At 39.2% G+C, this 16,039-nt stretch overlaps 1 protein-coding gene across 1 annotated transcript; it reads right to left on the bottom strand.

Moving 5' to 3' along the window:
• Positions 1 to 3,485: 3,485 nt before the first annotated feature.
• On the bottom strand, positions 3,486 to 14,992 carry LOC145469723 (uncharacterized). Its single transcript, XM_081453507.1, has 12 exons — positions 13,202 to 14,992; positions 13,033 to 13,099; positions 12,206 to 12,296; positions 11,404 to 11,699; positions 10,238 to 10,555; positions 9,170 to 9,627; positions 8,113 to 8,207; positions 7,498 to 7,654; positions 6,834 to 6,897; positions 6,058 to 6,335; positions 4,776 to 4,947; positions 3,486 to 4,442 (listed from the first exon to the last, which is right to left on the bottom strand). The coding sequence occupies exons 1-12, from the start codon at positions 13,208 to 13,210 to the stop codon at positions 4,267 to 4,269; spliced, it is 2,181 nt and encodes a 726-aa protein (XP_081309633.1). The 5' UTR covers positions 13,211 to 14,992; the 3' UTR covers positions 3,486 to 4,266.
• Positions 14,993 to 16,039: the final 1,047 nt, after the last annotated feature.

Raw genomic sequence — 16,039 nt, 5'->3', positions numbered from 1 at the left:
GCAAGTCATTTTCGTTGACCAATCACGATGCTCTGAAATTAAACAGCAAATAAAACGTCGACGAGTTTGCTCCGAATTTGAATAAACCGTTGTCAAGGAAGCTACAAGGCTTGTGTGAGAAAGCAGTCGCCTCAAGTCATGCACAAACAAGCGGTCTGCACGTTTTACAGTTGACTTTCAACATTTTTAAACTCTTAGTACCTCGCATTCGCTTGTAAGCGAAAACGCTCTTAGAAGAAAATCGAGAGCGATAAGCAAACGGAAGATCCATCATGTGAGGTCTCGAATAAGTTTAAGAAAAATTTAAGACTTATAAACTTAAGGTAAAACGAAAATTTCCAATTGCTGTGGTTAAGAAAGGGGAGAAAAAAAACAAAAAAACAAAAAAAAACAACTTAAAAAAAGAGACAGCTTTAAATAAAACCAAAAGAAAAATATGGTTAAAATTGAGAAAAGACAAACTCAAAAATTACATTTCTATGCAGATAACTCCACCTTAACCTGCCAGTTTTGCAAAATAATGATATCTTCGTGTGTACGACGGTTTCTTGATTTTAGAGCTGTCTTTGGAATATTTCTATCTTTGTAAATGTTAGCGCTATTGTAATATTTAGATTAGTACATAATATTTCTCAATTGTTTAATTTTTTATTTTGTTTTAGTCGAGTGCTTTTTAACATGAACCTCTAGCTCGGGAGATTGTGCAAACACTCTCCACGTTTTTCGATTTTAGATAAAGTTTCCAAGCTCTGTCAGAAGCACAAATCATTAAGACAGGTAAACCGAACATTTAATTTCCGGTCACTGTGTTAAGGAAAGATGTTAATTAAAAAGACAAAAAAAGAAAAAAACAGCTTCAAAAGAAATAAGAGACAGCTTCAAATAAAACCGATGGCAAAAATATAGTTGAAAGTTAGCAGGGAAAAACTAAAACAAAAAATGCATTTCTATGCAGATAGCTGACAATAGCCCACCTGTTTTGCGAGATAATCATATCTATAAAGTCACGTACACTCTTACAAGTACCCCGGCAGAAATGAATATGATACTTATTGCCTAGGAGAGGGGCAGCCGACCTGTATTGTTAAAAACTTAAAAAGTCGGATGTAATTATCGTTATAGCTGGTGGATACCGGTTATACGTTCATCTAATAACTTTTAATCAGTTTTCCTCGTTGAGAAAAAATAAAATAATACACTAACTGCACGGCAAAGGCGGGTACAATGCTTATCTCACAAGTATTTACTCTTCTTTATTGTATGGCAAGGCAGTCCTGAGGTAACTCAGGGCGTTGTGATTGGTTCTTTCTTGGTCGCTATTTTGTCGTACGTTGCCATACAATAAACCGCGGAATATTGGCCCTAGGTTGTTTTTGTCACGTGCATTTCGTCCCGACGGCGGGGCAACATTCCCCGGTACGGCCTTCGTCCTCGGTTGATAAGAGGCAGGAGCCATAATCGGGGACGGAGACCGTAAGTCTTGGGATCCGCGCGCACCTATGATATGGGACAATTTTTCTATTTTTAGAACAAATTGCGCCATCCTGACGTCATGTATCCGCGCGGTTCCACGCACATGTCGGGGGCTCTCGCGTGGATGCTGTCACGTTGCGTGATCAAATGGTGAGAGTTGCGAGATTCTCTTACGTACTTTTCACCGTGATGGCAGGGAATAAGGCAGGGAATACGAACCAGGGCGCTTATATGTAGTTTTATGCTCTGAGCTAACGGAAAAGGTGGGTTTTTCAGGGTCGAAAACAAGACTTCAATCTCGCGCTGGGAATGAATAAGATCTGCTCGCGCTTGTTGTAAGCTTACTCGTATGTTTTTGCGTTTGTTCTGACTTAAGAATATAGCAAGAAAACTCTATACTTAGACTGTTCACAATCCCCTATTTTTCCGTGAGATCGTATTTTTCCCGCCGGCCGTGTCCTCCACCACCCCCACCCACGGGCATTTTGTACTCTCTCCAGTTTCGCTCGCATCAAGAGATCAAGATGGCGGCCCGTCGAGCTTAACGATCGACATCTACCATCTCACGGAAAAATAGGGGACTGTGAACAGTCTACTCTATACTCTGGTATCGAGTTAATTTGTGAGTTTCTCAAACAATGGTTAATCATAACCAAAACCTGTTTTGATGGTTTCTTGTTGTTTCTGCTTGTTTAGTGAGTTTGCAAAAGTTTTTGAAAGGAAAGTCTGACGCGTACAATTAGCTCATTTGCATAGTGCAGCTCGCGCACTTTCAAGTCCGAGTCGGTGTTTTCAATTGTCAACAAATCTTGACAAAGATTTCTTTCGTTATCTTTTGTGTTGAGATGCTGTAACAAATTTCACGAACGCAAAAAAGGCTACTAACATCATGCGTGTTTCTTTAACTTAAGCATAGTGAAGATTTACACTGCGAAAATGAAAATAGACAAGGAGTTTTGATAACTCGATCAACAAAATCGAAATCGTTATTCGAAGTTGATTAAAGAAAGCGTCATTGTAACTTTGCTGATTTATTTCTGCTTTATTCACATATTTCCAGCTTAGCTTTTAATATGTTCTCAAACATTTATCAACCTTAAACATATTTAAAAACTATTGAGTTATTGTTTGAGTTCGATGTACGCTTTCACACGAAAGTGCGGCGCAGCGGAAGTCCAATTTGTCATGTTGACTGACTGTACAAAACACGCATCGGCGGGCGCTCTCATTCATCGACAACAGAGAAATTACTGGATTTTTACACAAATAAAACTGAGCAGTATCTACGGACGTAAAGTTATTGGGCCTTGATGAAACATCAAGCGTTGCTTACAATTCAGGCGAAACTCAAACTAGCAATTATTTTGTTTTACTTTTCGGTCGCGATAGACTGGCAAATTCCTCGCAAGCGTGTGGTAAGAGGAGCTAGGAAACCATGAAGTCCTGAAGCTCTGCTATATCTATATATCCAGCTAGTTTTTTGCTGTGTAATGGGAAAGCTGTTAATCTTTAACATGTGTGAAATTTAAAGTGGGGTAATGTACAGCTCATATAAAAGAATCCGTCGGAACACAACTTGGTCAGCGATATATATAAGCTTAAAGCGGAACATACCTAAATTCGACACGGTCTTACTTCACTCAACTGGAGCAGCTTACGACGAAAATACTTAATTAAGCAAAATTCCAACAGACGTAAAAGCGTTGAGTTGTGGGCCAAAAACATGAAAAATTTCGGGAATTTCGGACGCCATTTCCCCCGCGCGACATCCGCAGAAATCCTCGCAGCATGTACGCGCGTTTGCCGCAGGCGATGGCGCAATTTGTTCTAAAAATAGAATTTCTGTCCCATATCATGGGGACAACCCCAATACTTGAAATGGCGCGCGCTTACGGTCTCCGTCCCCGATTATGGCTCCTGTCAGAGGTTAATTAATATTTACTGATTATCGATAGTTCTCTTTCCCAACTTCCACCAAACATATATTAATAAATGGTGCAAATTAACCACATAAAAATATTCCTCAAGGCAAAATAGAACAAGTATTTAGCGGAAGAAGTACAAGATTACGCGGATAGAGGTGGATTACAGTTCAACAAATTTCCTTTTTATGACAGGATGTCAACATGTCAAAATCGCCATCCTGCTGGTGATTCTTTTCCTTTTTTTTAAGTTGATATTTCTTTTCTTTTACCGCATTTATTGTTTTTTTTTTTCTTTCATTTCTACTACATGCCAGATGTGTACCACTTTGGTGGAGGAAAAATATAGCGTGTACCAAACTGTGCCAAGATTCAATCGTCAACATATCACAATCAGTGTATCCGTTGAAATCGAAACTTGATTATTTTATACACTACAAAAACACACTTTTTTAAGATTATGTTATTTTATTTTTTAACTACATTATCAACTTATTTTTGCTTTGTGATTAAAGCATTACGTTACTTCACTTTACTTATACAAGTTACTTTGATATACTTTGTAACTTGTGTAGACAGACACAAATTTATGTTAAAAAACAATGGATTATGATAAATCCCTCATACATTAAGATTGCTTCTTTCAGAATCAATCCTCTATGATTGGACTCGTCACTAACTAGAGCAAAAGCAACACCGGCCCACAACTCATCGGTCGCCGAATACTCACCGACTACCACCGGCTTGTCAACGATTCCTTTCCGACAATTTACTGTTCAAAATTTTCAAGTCGTGTATTAAATTGTGTATTAGTAGTCTCAAGCAACTCATAGAGTTCACATGTTACTAGAGTGCCATGCAAGCATTAAATCTACTTTTTCTGTTTGGCATGCAACCTTTGTTCTTCTTCGTGTTTATCTGTGATATCGTTGAGCTTCCTCTCCCAGTTTTCGTAAAACTCGTGAACCTCATTCATCAAGGAATCCATTAGATCCAGATTCTTCTTGGCCAGTTCGTACCCGGGCCCACCAAGCAGCTCTAGCTCATCTGCAACACAAAACACGGTACCAGTTACCTTAGGAATGGAAGGTGCGTAAAATGTGTTACGGTTATCTGGGAATGCTTTCGAGATCTTTCCTATCCTTGTTGCCAATTTCCACAACACAGATCACTCAAGATAGAGTTAAAGTAGCTCAGTTGTTGTGGAGCTTAGTGGATGTGGTTGGCTTGGCTTGCCACAATCACACTGTACAACATAAGTATTCAGCATTTCGCACTACAGTGGGTAATGCTGACTGCTGTTAGAGGCAATCGTCTCCAGTAATGGACACCGGCTCGAGCATGTTACTGTGCTCGAAAAATGTTGTTGGTTAACCTTACCCAACTCTGTCCTTTTCTTCCAGTGCCTCATATAACCGTAATCCCAGATAATGCCACAAGCCGTGAAAAGCAATAGAAGACCAAGACAGGAGTAGATTGCATTTTGGAACAAGGGAGAGGAAGCGTCAAACAAACCGGAAGAACGTTCAATCGCTGCGCTTTCAGCGGGTTCCTAAGGAGAAGAACAAAAAGTCTTTTTAGTTTTGTATTTTTACAAACACAATTTGAACATTTCACGATCTTCCTACAGGTAAAGATGCAAGGCATAAAGTATAATACCTCAGCTTCTCTTTCAAAAGGTTAAATACAGTATCATAAAAAAAAATATATATATATATATAAATCACGCCGCCCTTCTGTATCAGGCTTGTCACTGGCTCATAACACAATAAGGTACAGGCCTTGGTTGTTCAAAGCCTAGATAACGCTTGAAAAATCACTACCCAGTCCATAGCAGGCTTTTTTTGTCTTCTGGATAGCGATTTTTTCAGTGGATAGCATTATTTACCCTTTAAACAACTGCACACAGGTTACAACGTGCCCTAATCCTAAAAGCAGTAGTGCTAGTGCTGGAGGTTCTGAAACGTAAGTGGCCAAGTTATTCAAAATTTCTGAAAGAAACGAGTTATCACATCTAGCTCATTTGATCATTCGCTCTCCGTTAACAACGTCGAGGTGCTTTCGCTCGGTTTAAATTTCGCTCTGTTGCTATCATAGAAACATCGAGACCTATACATTGATAATTATCTGATCAACAACAACAACAACAACAACAACAAATTCGCACGATCGGAAGACGAAGATCCTAAACCTAAGATGGCCCAGAAAGAACAGGATTTGAAAGGCCCACAGGATCAAAGAACATAACTAAAGCCCATAGAGAGAAAAATGGTGTAGGTGAACACGTGAAAAACATACGAACGATAACAATAAAATCTGACTGCTATCAAAGAGGGCCTACCAGGGGTTTTGGGGAGCAAGGGAAAATGGTCATCTTTTTTTTCAAGGGAACAAGTGAAGGGATATTATTGGGATTAAATTGAGGGAACAACGATATCTCTACTATTTAAGGTCACTTTAACAAACAATCTTAGGAAACAATATAATTTATTAACAGGCAACAAGGGAGAAAAATTGAAATTCTCAAGGGATCAGGGGACCATGCTATCCCCTCCCCGTCCCCTGAAAGGACATCCGGTGGATGAAACCATCAACCAACAACAAGGAATTCTCAAACTAATTTAACTCCTTTTTATCCAAGCGCTATATAACAACAACGTACACTCATAGGTCGCGTTTTCTGCTTGACAGTCTCAAAGATTGCTGCTTGGTTCGACAAGACGTATTCCTCCAAGCAGGCTTGAAATTGCCACTCTGACAACCTCCCTCCTCCGAATACGATACCGTAGAACGAGTTGTGGTCGATGATCTTATTCACACGTAGCTCTTCGCTGGAAAAATCTGTCATTTCTCCAGCAACGTACGAGTCGACTAGCACACCCTTCAGGCCGTCCTCTCGATTCCTCAGAGGCTCCACGATCGATTGTAAATTGGGGTATGCTGTGAAAATAAAATTATTGTTAGTAATGACAAAAACTTAACTATTTCAGTTCCTAGGACTCAACCCACACTAGGGTTACATCCACAGACTTAAAAGTTTGAACACCTTGCACAGCATAATAAACAGTACCACATGAAAGTACTGCTCGATAGCTTTCATTTGAATGGTTGCACACTAGAGGGTTACATTCACAGACTTAAAAGTTAGAACCACCTTCTACAGCAAAATAAACAGTACTACATGAAAGTACAGCTCAACAGCTTTCATTTGAATGCTCACACAAAAGGGTTCATAGAATATATGTCACGATTTCTTTTCTACGTTAGAGTCATAGAGTCTCTTCCGTACCTTTGGAAATTGATCGAACTGTGTCGTATGCAAGGGTGATATTTCAATATTTCTTTACCCTTCTGCTGTAGTACATGTAAGACCATCTTAGGCTAGGATAACGTATCTAGAATGCTTTCATCTGTGAGTTAGCAAATCTACGAGCTTACCTGTCATATTTGCGTTTTTGATCAGACCCAACCGATACTCGGTAGAATTAGCCACTGCTGCAATCTGAAGTAAAAAAAAAAAAAAAAAAAAGAAACAATGATAAAAATGAAAAAATAACCATTAGAAAAATAACGCAATACCATATGAAAGAACTGTTGAATAGCTTTCATCTGAATAGTCACTCATTAGAGTGTTAGACTCACCATACACGTTACAGCCTTTTCTCGAATGGTCATTTAGCCACGGAAAGAGAGGATGAAGAGAATATAGGTCTTAATCACAACGTTATCCCTCTCAAGCTATTTTTAGATTACTTCCGGTTTCAGATATCCCAGAAATAGCCAATCCTATGATGCGCATTTTGGTCACGTGAACAGCCCAGCCATCTTAACACGCATTTTCATCCTAACGCAACCCCAGTGGTAACATTATTCGCGGACGAGACTGGTACCTTTCTAAAAATAGCGTCGGACTGGAAGGTCCGACCGCGACATCATTACTTACTCATAAGCACCGAAGCGACAGATTTGAATAAGAACTGGATTACCTTAGGAATAAGACCTGTATGGGACAATGGCTCTGTTAACCTTCATCATCTCTTAGCCATGGTCATGGAATTACTTTGACCAAACATTTTACATTAGAAGCAAAAGTGGAACCCACCTTAGTGCCATACAGTTTGACGTCAGTACTCAGTGTAATGGCTGTTAGGGATGTAGTCACAACACCAGTAAAAATAGACGTGATAACGAGGCCAACCAGAACCCACGCTATCGCAAAAATACGGGCCACAAATCCCCTGGGAGATCGGTCGCCATAGCTGTGGGACAAGGAGACAACAGAAAAGTGGTATTCAACTGACAGAACAAAATAAAGATATCGCTGATGTGGAAGAGGGAAATTCTTAAGTTTCATTTACCAAGGTAACTAGTAAACTGCCATAACTTGATCTAGGATTATATCATATCAATCAATACTAAGTCGAAATATCTACAGTTGGACTGAGTTGAAAGGGGATACAGAAATTATTTAGAGCACGGAGCTTCCCACATCAACCCACGAACTATGTACAGAGTGTAAGATATTTCCTTGCACTCCCACCAACTAGAGCGTTACTACGTCTATTAACTAGACATATAGTAGACGAAACAAGATGCAGTGGTATAAAGGCTAATTGGAGAGTTATTCTTTTTCACTGCACTCTTTGCAAGAGTAGGAAAATGAAGAAAAACTCAAATGCAGTAGATTATGCTCCACAGCTATATAGCACTGACTTACCCCACGGTTGTCATAGTAACAAAAGCCCACCAGAATCCCTCTCCGCTGCCTTTGACGAATGACCTGGGAAACTCGTCAGGATTATACCTTGTGTCCTTTAGAAAAGGAGACTAATTATTAATTGACATCTAGGAAAAGGACCTTAGGAGGAAGAGTTTTGATATAAACAGGTGAAGTAAAAATGTGGAAGGAACGAAAGAGTGTTGTAGTTCCGGCTGAACAAAGAGGCGCACGAATTTAGAAGATCACACACACGTTTTAACCACAGGCAAGCGAGATGAAAAGATACATGATGAATAAATTGACAACTCTTATACATGTATGTCATGGGGGGTCTAGTCACTAATGGTAAAGACCGCAGGCTGGACGAGTATAAAACCGCCTGCCCTTGAGAGAAGTCGGGAAACTTTCAGACTTGCCCAACAGAAGCCCAGACCTTAAGCATATATGCCGACCGGACACTTCACCATGCACTACGCTATTGAGGAAGGTTACCTTAACTTTGTTTAAATGTTACAAAAAGAATCAAACATCCCGCTTACTGCTGTGCTGAGTATTGCTGCATGACGTGGGAAAATGTTTATAAAAAGAAATGATGTTATGAATAAATACTTTGTACAAAACAGTGACGAAGATACTCATTAGTGAAAGACACCAGACACTCGAAATGTCGGCGTTGAAGATAGATTTGGTTTTCGCTCGCCGATGCGGTGAATCCTGTCTTCAGTGGGTGGTGTAGTGTGTGAACGGGAGGAGAAGGGTAAAGACGAAAGGGGGGGGGGGTATTTTCCCTAACAACAAAAGGTGATACACAGATTTGGGTAACGTGTTTATATCCTTAGCTTATTGCCACCCAATTCAGATCATTTTATAATTCATTTGGGAGGCTACAATTGTTCTGTTTTTACATATTCCCACGCAATCAGCTGCGTGTGACAAATTGTAACGCAGTTGTAACCTCCCACATGAATCGTCACGTGGTCTGAATTGGGTGGTAACAAGGACGTAAACACGTCAGCCAAATCCGTCTATTGAGGCTATAATGTAATGTACTTACCAATCCCCACATAATTATCCCAGAGAGTAAAGCCATCAGAAGTGTGAGTACTAACACAGGCCAACCAGACAGGACAGAGTTGAACACAGCGTTAGCAGACGTGCCGGGTGGCTCATCAACAACAATGAAAGCAACGCCTGGAGAGCTTACCAGTGGCATGAACGTGTACTCACTTTGATACCAACGATCGTCCTTGTGTCCACTGATTGGAAACGTGATCGTATCATTTACATCGAAGTTGCGAATATCTCTAATTGCTACCAGGTTGTCTTGGCGGTTTGCATAGGAAATCGTCGACGGCCCGTCACCTCCCGAGCAGTTTCCACAGCACACGGGAACAATTTCTTTGAGAAGTAACGGGAGCAATCCTGAGGGTTCTCGGCCGGGTCCGTTGTCTTTGATGTACGGTGGAATGTCGTACCAATTGGCTTTGATTATCTTCGGGCATTTGCACTTCTCTGAAAATCAAACAAAATTTGAGTAACAAGAGATTGATTTTATAGCTGTGGCTTTGTTGAATAGGAAGTATGGTGCCTCATGGTCAAAGTCGATGGACTCCGGGTAAGGTTAAAAAAGCATGAATGTTTATTAGGAAACCGCTCACAAGCACAATACTTGGGGTAGCGTTAAGCTCAACAGACAATGCCAACTAATTTGATTTTAAATTTAAATGCTTTCCGTGTAAAACGTCAACAGGACACATGGATTTTGTACCACTGGAGAGATTATTTAAAAGCAAGGTGGTCTATAAGCTGGAAATTTGCGAACCTTGCACTAAGCTGTCCAGTAATTATATGATACTGATTCACAAGTTAAATAAAGGCTTTGTAAAATGAATGAACCGGACCTCAACGTCTTGAACAACATCTGGAAGAATTGTATGTAGACTTTTGGAGAGAATTTTCAATCCACAGATATCAAGATGAGGCACAACAAGTCTTGCAAACAATTTAGTCTGGACAATACAAAGGCACTGAAATAAAATATAAAATCTCCCTAATAGGAATTAGATGAATAATCTTATGTAGACTTGTGGAGGAAACATGTACTTAAATCCTCTTGTTTTACCTTTTACCCGCAGGTGCATCACAGCATCGTCCTGTCCCAAGGAGTTACTCGCATAACACTTATAAAATCCAGTGTCGTTTCGCTTGAGGTTGTTGATCAGTAGCCGTCCATCGTGAAAGTCAAACATGCGGTCCGCACGAGTGTTGAGTGGTAGCTCGGAATTTGCTGGGTCTGACCCCAGATAATACCAATTCACCTCCGCCTCAGGATAAGCCGACACCTGGCACGTCAGCATCAGACTGTCGGTTTCTGTCACAACATTTTCTGTTGAGCAGTTTTTGGTACCAGTGGGACAAAACGATATTATCTCCGGTTTGTCTGTAATGAAAAACGCAAAATATGTGAGTTAATTTCCGCGCACACTCGACTCTAAACACGATGCATGGGTGCGACAGAAAATGCTCTTCGAATATTTATCCGAACATTTTACGGAAATTTCCGAAGATTGCCGAAGAATTTAAAGACTGAGTTATAGAAAGATGCGAAGATTTTCCTACTAAACGCCGCAGTGGGGAAAACTCATCACTCAGTAAACATGGCGTTGTCGATTTCTTCACATATGGCAATACAATAAGTTGAGAAAAAAAAGTAAAACTGTTTAGCTGGAAGTCCTTGTTATTCAAATTCAAATCTCTGTGAGAAACAAAAAGGAAAATATGGCTAATTATTACATCGCTCGGGTATCACGCGCACTGTGATTGGTCAATAATACGGTCCGTATTCCTACTACATGATTGGCTTCCCGCGTGCTCGAATTGAAAAGGTTTTTCTTTGCCACAGCAAGAAAAATAACATGAAATTCGTATCAAATTTATTGAAACGAGCCCTAGCTTTTTCCGTCGATTTATGGCCCACTTTACACTTCATGGGCTATCAATCAAAAGGGAAAAACTCGAAACGACGGTTTGCGAATTTTGAAAAGTTGGCCTAAGTTTTTCAAGTTCGGTGACTGCAATCCGTGTTAATCTTCTCAATCCTTAAGCATCTTTGTTTCTTTATGATTTATTATTATCTCTTTGGTGTTTTTCTATCTTAGTAAGCTACTATTTTCAGGTTTTCTTCAATTTAAAAGTAATTTTCTCTGTGGCCAAAATAACTCAAAACACCGCGACTGAGCTCCTTTATCTGTGAATCTGTCAATGGATTTTAAATAATCTGCAACTTACACATGCTACGAATAACCATATAAGTGGCGTTGAATCCTTTGCCTGTAACAAACCCGTCTGATCTGAACTCCACTCGAGCTTTCCCACAACGGGTTGCGACAGTGAAGGTCATCATGTAACCGCAGTATCCATCAAAGATGTCTGGTGATCCCAGGTTCTCTGACCAAGTCGTGGACTTGCTACACATGTCAGAGACCTTGACGTAATCATACGGTAGACAGGTCTTACTCCACTCCAAGTCAAAGTCGTGAAATGTGATCAGGATTTTGGCGTCAAATTCGGATTCAATGATCCAACTACAATACATAATAAGGAAGCATGTCAAAGATATGATTTAGGAAATTTGCAGTTGGTCCAATTAAAAATAAAACGTTGTTCTGTGGAGTACAAGATGCAACCATTCCCAGTTTCCTTCGTAGCCACGCAGTAAGTTCAACTCCATCGCAAATGATTGTTTAGCACAGAAATGGTCAAATTAAACTGACCGCTGTTATTTTTTATTAATGCCACATCCGCTTAAAATCATGTCGATTAATTTTATTTCCTAAAAAAGAGAGCCTGTCTTTAATACCCTAAGAATATCCTTAATTTGACAAATTCGTTTTTCGCGGTCCGCTTCACCATTTCCCAGTCAAAACCATCTTCGTCGCTTTTCAGTTTGAATTATATCTTAGGAGTTTTTTTTTATACCTCAGTGAACTAGAATTTTTCGGTTTTCTTCAATTCGAAGATGAATTTGTATGTCACAAAAGGATTTTAATTTATGATAACAAACAGTTTCTTTGAAGTCGTTTCATATTACCTGCAATTTGTATTATTAGGATAACCTTCGTATCCACCTGGACTTGTGAAGTTTCCTTTATCGCCAAATAATTGGACCTCCTTTCTACAGTCTAAGGAACAAAAAAATTAATTAACTTGGTTCTTGTATATACAGAACTTTGCACACATTTGTAAATATTGAAATGATTAGTGTGATTTTAGTTCTTTGTTCACAGGAAAATAATAATTTTGAACAGAGTTGAACCAAATTTCGTCTGTCACTTACAACGAGTAAACATCACGCATAATGTATTTTTTTCATACACGGACAATAGATTTTGGTCGAAAATAAACCGGTTTCATTCTGCGTCTAAACTGATGTTAAATGATTAATTGCTAAGAAATATTTTCCAAAAAATACACGATGAATTCTTTCAGTCTCAAATTGCACATGCAAGAAAGCATAGTTATTTTGCAGCGTCCTTAAAGCGATCAGAACACCTTGCAGTTATTTTCCATGTTACAATTCTCCTGCGATGGACTATAAATTGCAAAGAGGTCAACGAGAAATTAATTTACCACCCTTTGCGTTGAAATGGGTGCAATGTATGGTTTCCCATTAAAGTTGACTTTTTTCGTTCCTCTGAAGAGAAACTGATCATGATTGTATAAGAACTGTTTGAGACGAGGCCGTATACGACGCAAATAGCGCAGGTAACAGACTGTTTAATGCTGCGAAATATTACCCTCGTAATTGCTTTCACGCGATATCTTTCCACATATCTCAGGTTACGCGTTTAGGCAGCCGTCTTCTCGCTATTGCAAAATAAGCCGTAACTATTCTATATTTACTGAAAGTATTATTACTTTTTGACGTCTGGATGTAGTGTGATGCGTCTGTCCACGGCAAAATCGTCACCAGCAATTTTAATAACTGTAAAAGATCACGCGAAAATTCGGTTAGTTGGTTTTGGCACCGAGTGGTGAGTTAACTAGGTGTTATTCAAGTCCAATCTTCCAAAACCTACAGGCTTACCAAAAACATTTTCACTCCTCCAACGGGATTCTCGTTTTGCAATATTTATATATGTATATTCTCTCAGATGACAGCGAAAAACCAGGATATGGAATCACTGTAGCTCCTATGGAAATATGCAACGCCGAGTGCAGAGAGGTCTGTGTAAATAAACATTCAGAGCGCATCAATAATTGAAGACTTTCCAGCAGGGTGTTATTGCCACGAACCAATCATAACGCCCGGAAAACAAACTACAGATTATTATAGGATTAGGAGGTTTGTTAACAGTTGGAATATAAAGTTGTTAAGGATGCTATTCAGGCTTACACGGTGTTCGTGGGAAAGAAGGCGACTAAGTTATTTACAATTAAAAGCTGTTTAACAGTTGGGTTAAATGAAAAAGAAAATCTTGTTATATTCACTCGGTGGGCCTTCGAACTCATTCTATATTAAAGTGCACCTAACCCCAAAAGTTTTTTTCTCGCTAAAACGAATCTAGACTTTATTTGAAGCATTTGGGCGAAGCAATTTTTGAATTTGGTTGAATCCTCGATTTTCTATGCCCTTTCAAAGTCGCGCTTGAAGTGTTTCACGACCGCGTTTTAGGGAGTCTGGGGCGGCGGTAGCTGATGACGTCTACCCAGGAACGAAACCCAATAGCGCCTCAGTCAGCTCTCTGTATTTGCTCGAGAAAATGGAACACAAAACTAATCGTTCCGATGTATTTTGGGACTAAAACGTCCAAGTTTTGTCTCAGAATCATTTCTTTTTCGTCACTGGAGTCAGAGTTAAGTTTCGATTCGAAAGATACCGAAATAAACTTCGATCGAGCACGTTCGACAACTGTGAACTCACTGCTTAGAGCTTTGAGAGCAATTTACAATATTTCAAGCGAAGAAGGGGAAGACTTCTTTGCGGACGAGCTGCTTGTATATTAGGAATGGAAAGCTAGATACGAAGTCAGAGCAGGCGAACGAAAAGCAGGAAAGAAAACTCAAGGACTGCTTTGGATGGTAATTTCGTCAACTAAACATAAGATTCCCACGCGTGTTTATAGCCCGTTTACATTTGTCCTTAGCGAGAATGTATTTTGTCAAGGTGTGATTGTTTTGTTAAATCCAGTTTGCGTTTTACTTTCAGTTGAATGCTTCATGTTTATAAGAGCCACGTACGTGTTGCAGTTTTCGAGACTTGATGACCTCCAAAACATTGGCTTCGATCGATTGAAAATCGTATTGTTTGGACCTGTATTTTTGAAGCTACGGGAAGCAAGGCGGAAGGAAACATTTCATTCAATTACCGATTTCACATTGTCACATGTTTTAAGTCGTAACTCCAAATAACCATTGTAAATTGTTCTCAAAGTTTGCAGTGAAATTCGTCCAATAAGCGAATTTAAAAAAAAAAAAAGAAGAAAAAACGGTTGGTAAACAACCTCGACTAGTGCTTTAAAGAAAATTAGGTAGGAGTCTTACGGTCTGAGCAGGAAACAATAAGCGTTAAGAACCTTGATCACAATCAGTCTTTGAAGATGCATAGTTACGACTGAGATGAATTGGGTGAGGTTAGAAAGATGAGGTTAAAACTAAAATTAGGCTCTGATAAAAAAAGAAAAAAAAAAAACTCACGAAATGTACAATGCTGCAAGAAAAGCGACGAAAATAAAAGGGAAAATCAACGTTATTAACTAAAGAAATGGACTAACGTTGCTCAGTTGAATCAACAGTGAAAAAATTTCCAAGGAATATTTGAAAATCTGAATTAGGTTCGCAATAAAAATGCAACAAACGGCTAAGGGCGCGTAACATTATTTTCTCCGAGAGCCTAATTAACTAACAGCATTGTCTTTGGGTGCTTGATGTAGATCAAAAGAATAAGAATAAGAATAAGAATAAGACTAAGACTAAGAATATGTATAAGAATAACAATAATAATAATAATAATAATAATAATAATAATAATAATAACAATAACAATAACAATAACTTTATTATTGTGTCAAAAGGCAGTAGCCGAGGGGAGAAGTCCCTTCTAATAATCGTGGATACCTAACTAGTAACCTAATTAAAATCATTTGTTGAACTCTGAATTAAGATTTGCTAAGGAAATAAAGTGAAATTGCATTTCAACAAAGGAATAACTAGAAGCTCTAAAAAATGTGCTTATGCAGGCTTCTTTGGAAAGAGGACCAGCTGTTTTTCGTCAATTTATAAGTGCAAGAATGATTCGAGGCATCGGAGGCGTAGTGTCCGTAAAATATCCTTAATTCTAAAATTCCTGAATATGCCATATTGGTATTTTCGGTATTGGGCTGGAACTAGATTGCAGCCGAGGCTTATGCGGAGAGTCCTTTAAAAAACAAATAGCATTTATCCCTTTTAATTAATATTCCTCTGCGGGAGATTCCACAGCAAGCTAATTCCGGTCCAATACCGAAAATACGAAGATGGTCTATTATAAATAAACCCTCCATTTTCAAGTCGCAATTTCAAACGGTTTCCATGCCACTCTCAGAACTTCGTCCAGCTAACTCAAGGGCTGGTTTTCACTAGCACACAAGCATAAATACAAGTCAAAGTAAGAAAGTATGGGCACCAGAACATATTCATAAGCACAAGCATATTCAGAATAAACATGCTTCTTTCTTCTCATGATTATGTTGCGCTAATATGTCGCAGTAAGATTGTAGCTGACGTAACCACAAGGCAGTCAAACATACTAGTCATAACTCGTATTGTATATCACAGACGATATGGCGGGTTCTGCCATATTGTTTACACCATCGAGGAGAGGGTATCCATTCTCGTCCCCAAGGCCTCTCGTCTTTGTTTGGAAAAGAAAGAGGTGGTACCGAGA

The sequence above is a fragment of the Orbicella franksi genome, chromosome 15 (genome assembly GCF_964199315.1).
Source record: "Orbicella franksi chromosome 15, jaOrbFran1.1, whole genome shotgun sequence".
In the NCBI taxonomy this organism is placed as follows: domain Eukaryota; kingdom Metazoa; phylum Cnidaria; class Anthozoa; order Scleractinia; family Merulinidae; genus Orbicella; species Orbicella franksi.
This window is presented reverse-complemented; position numbering and strand designations above follow the sequence as displayed.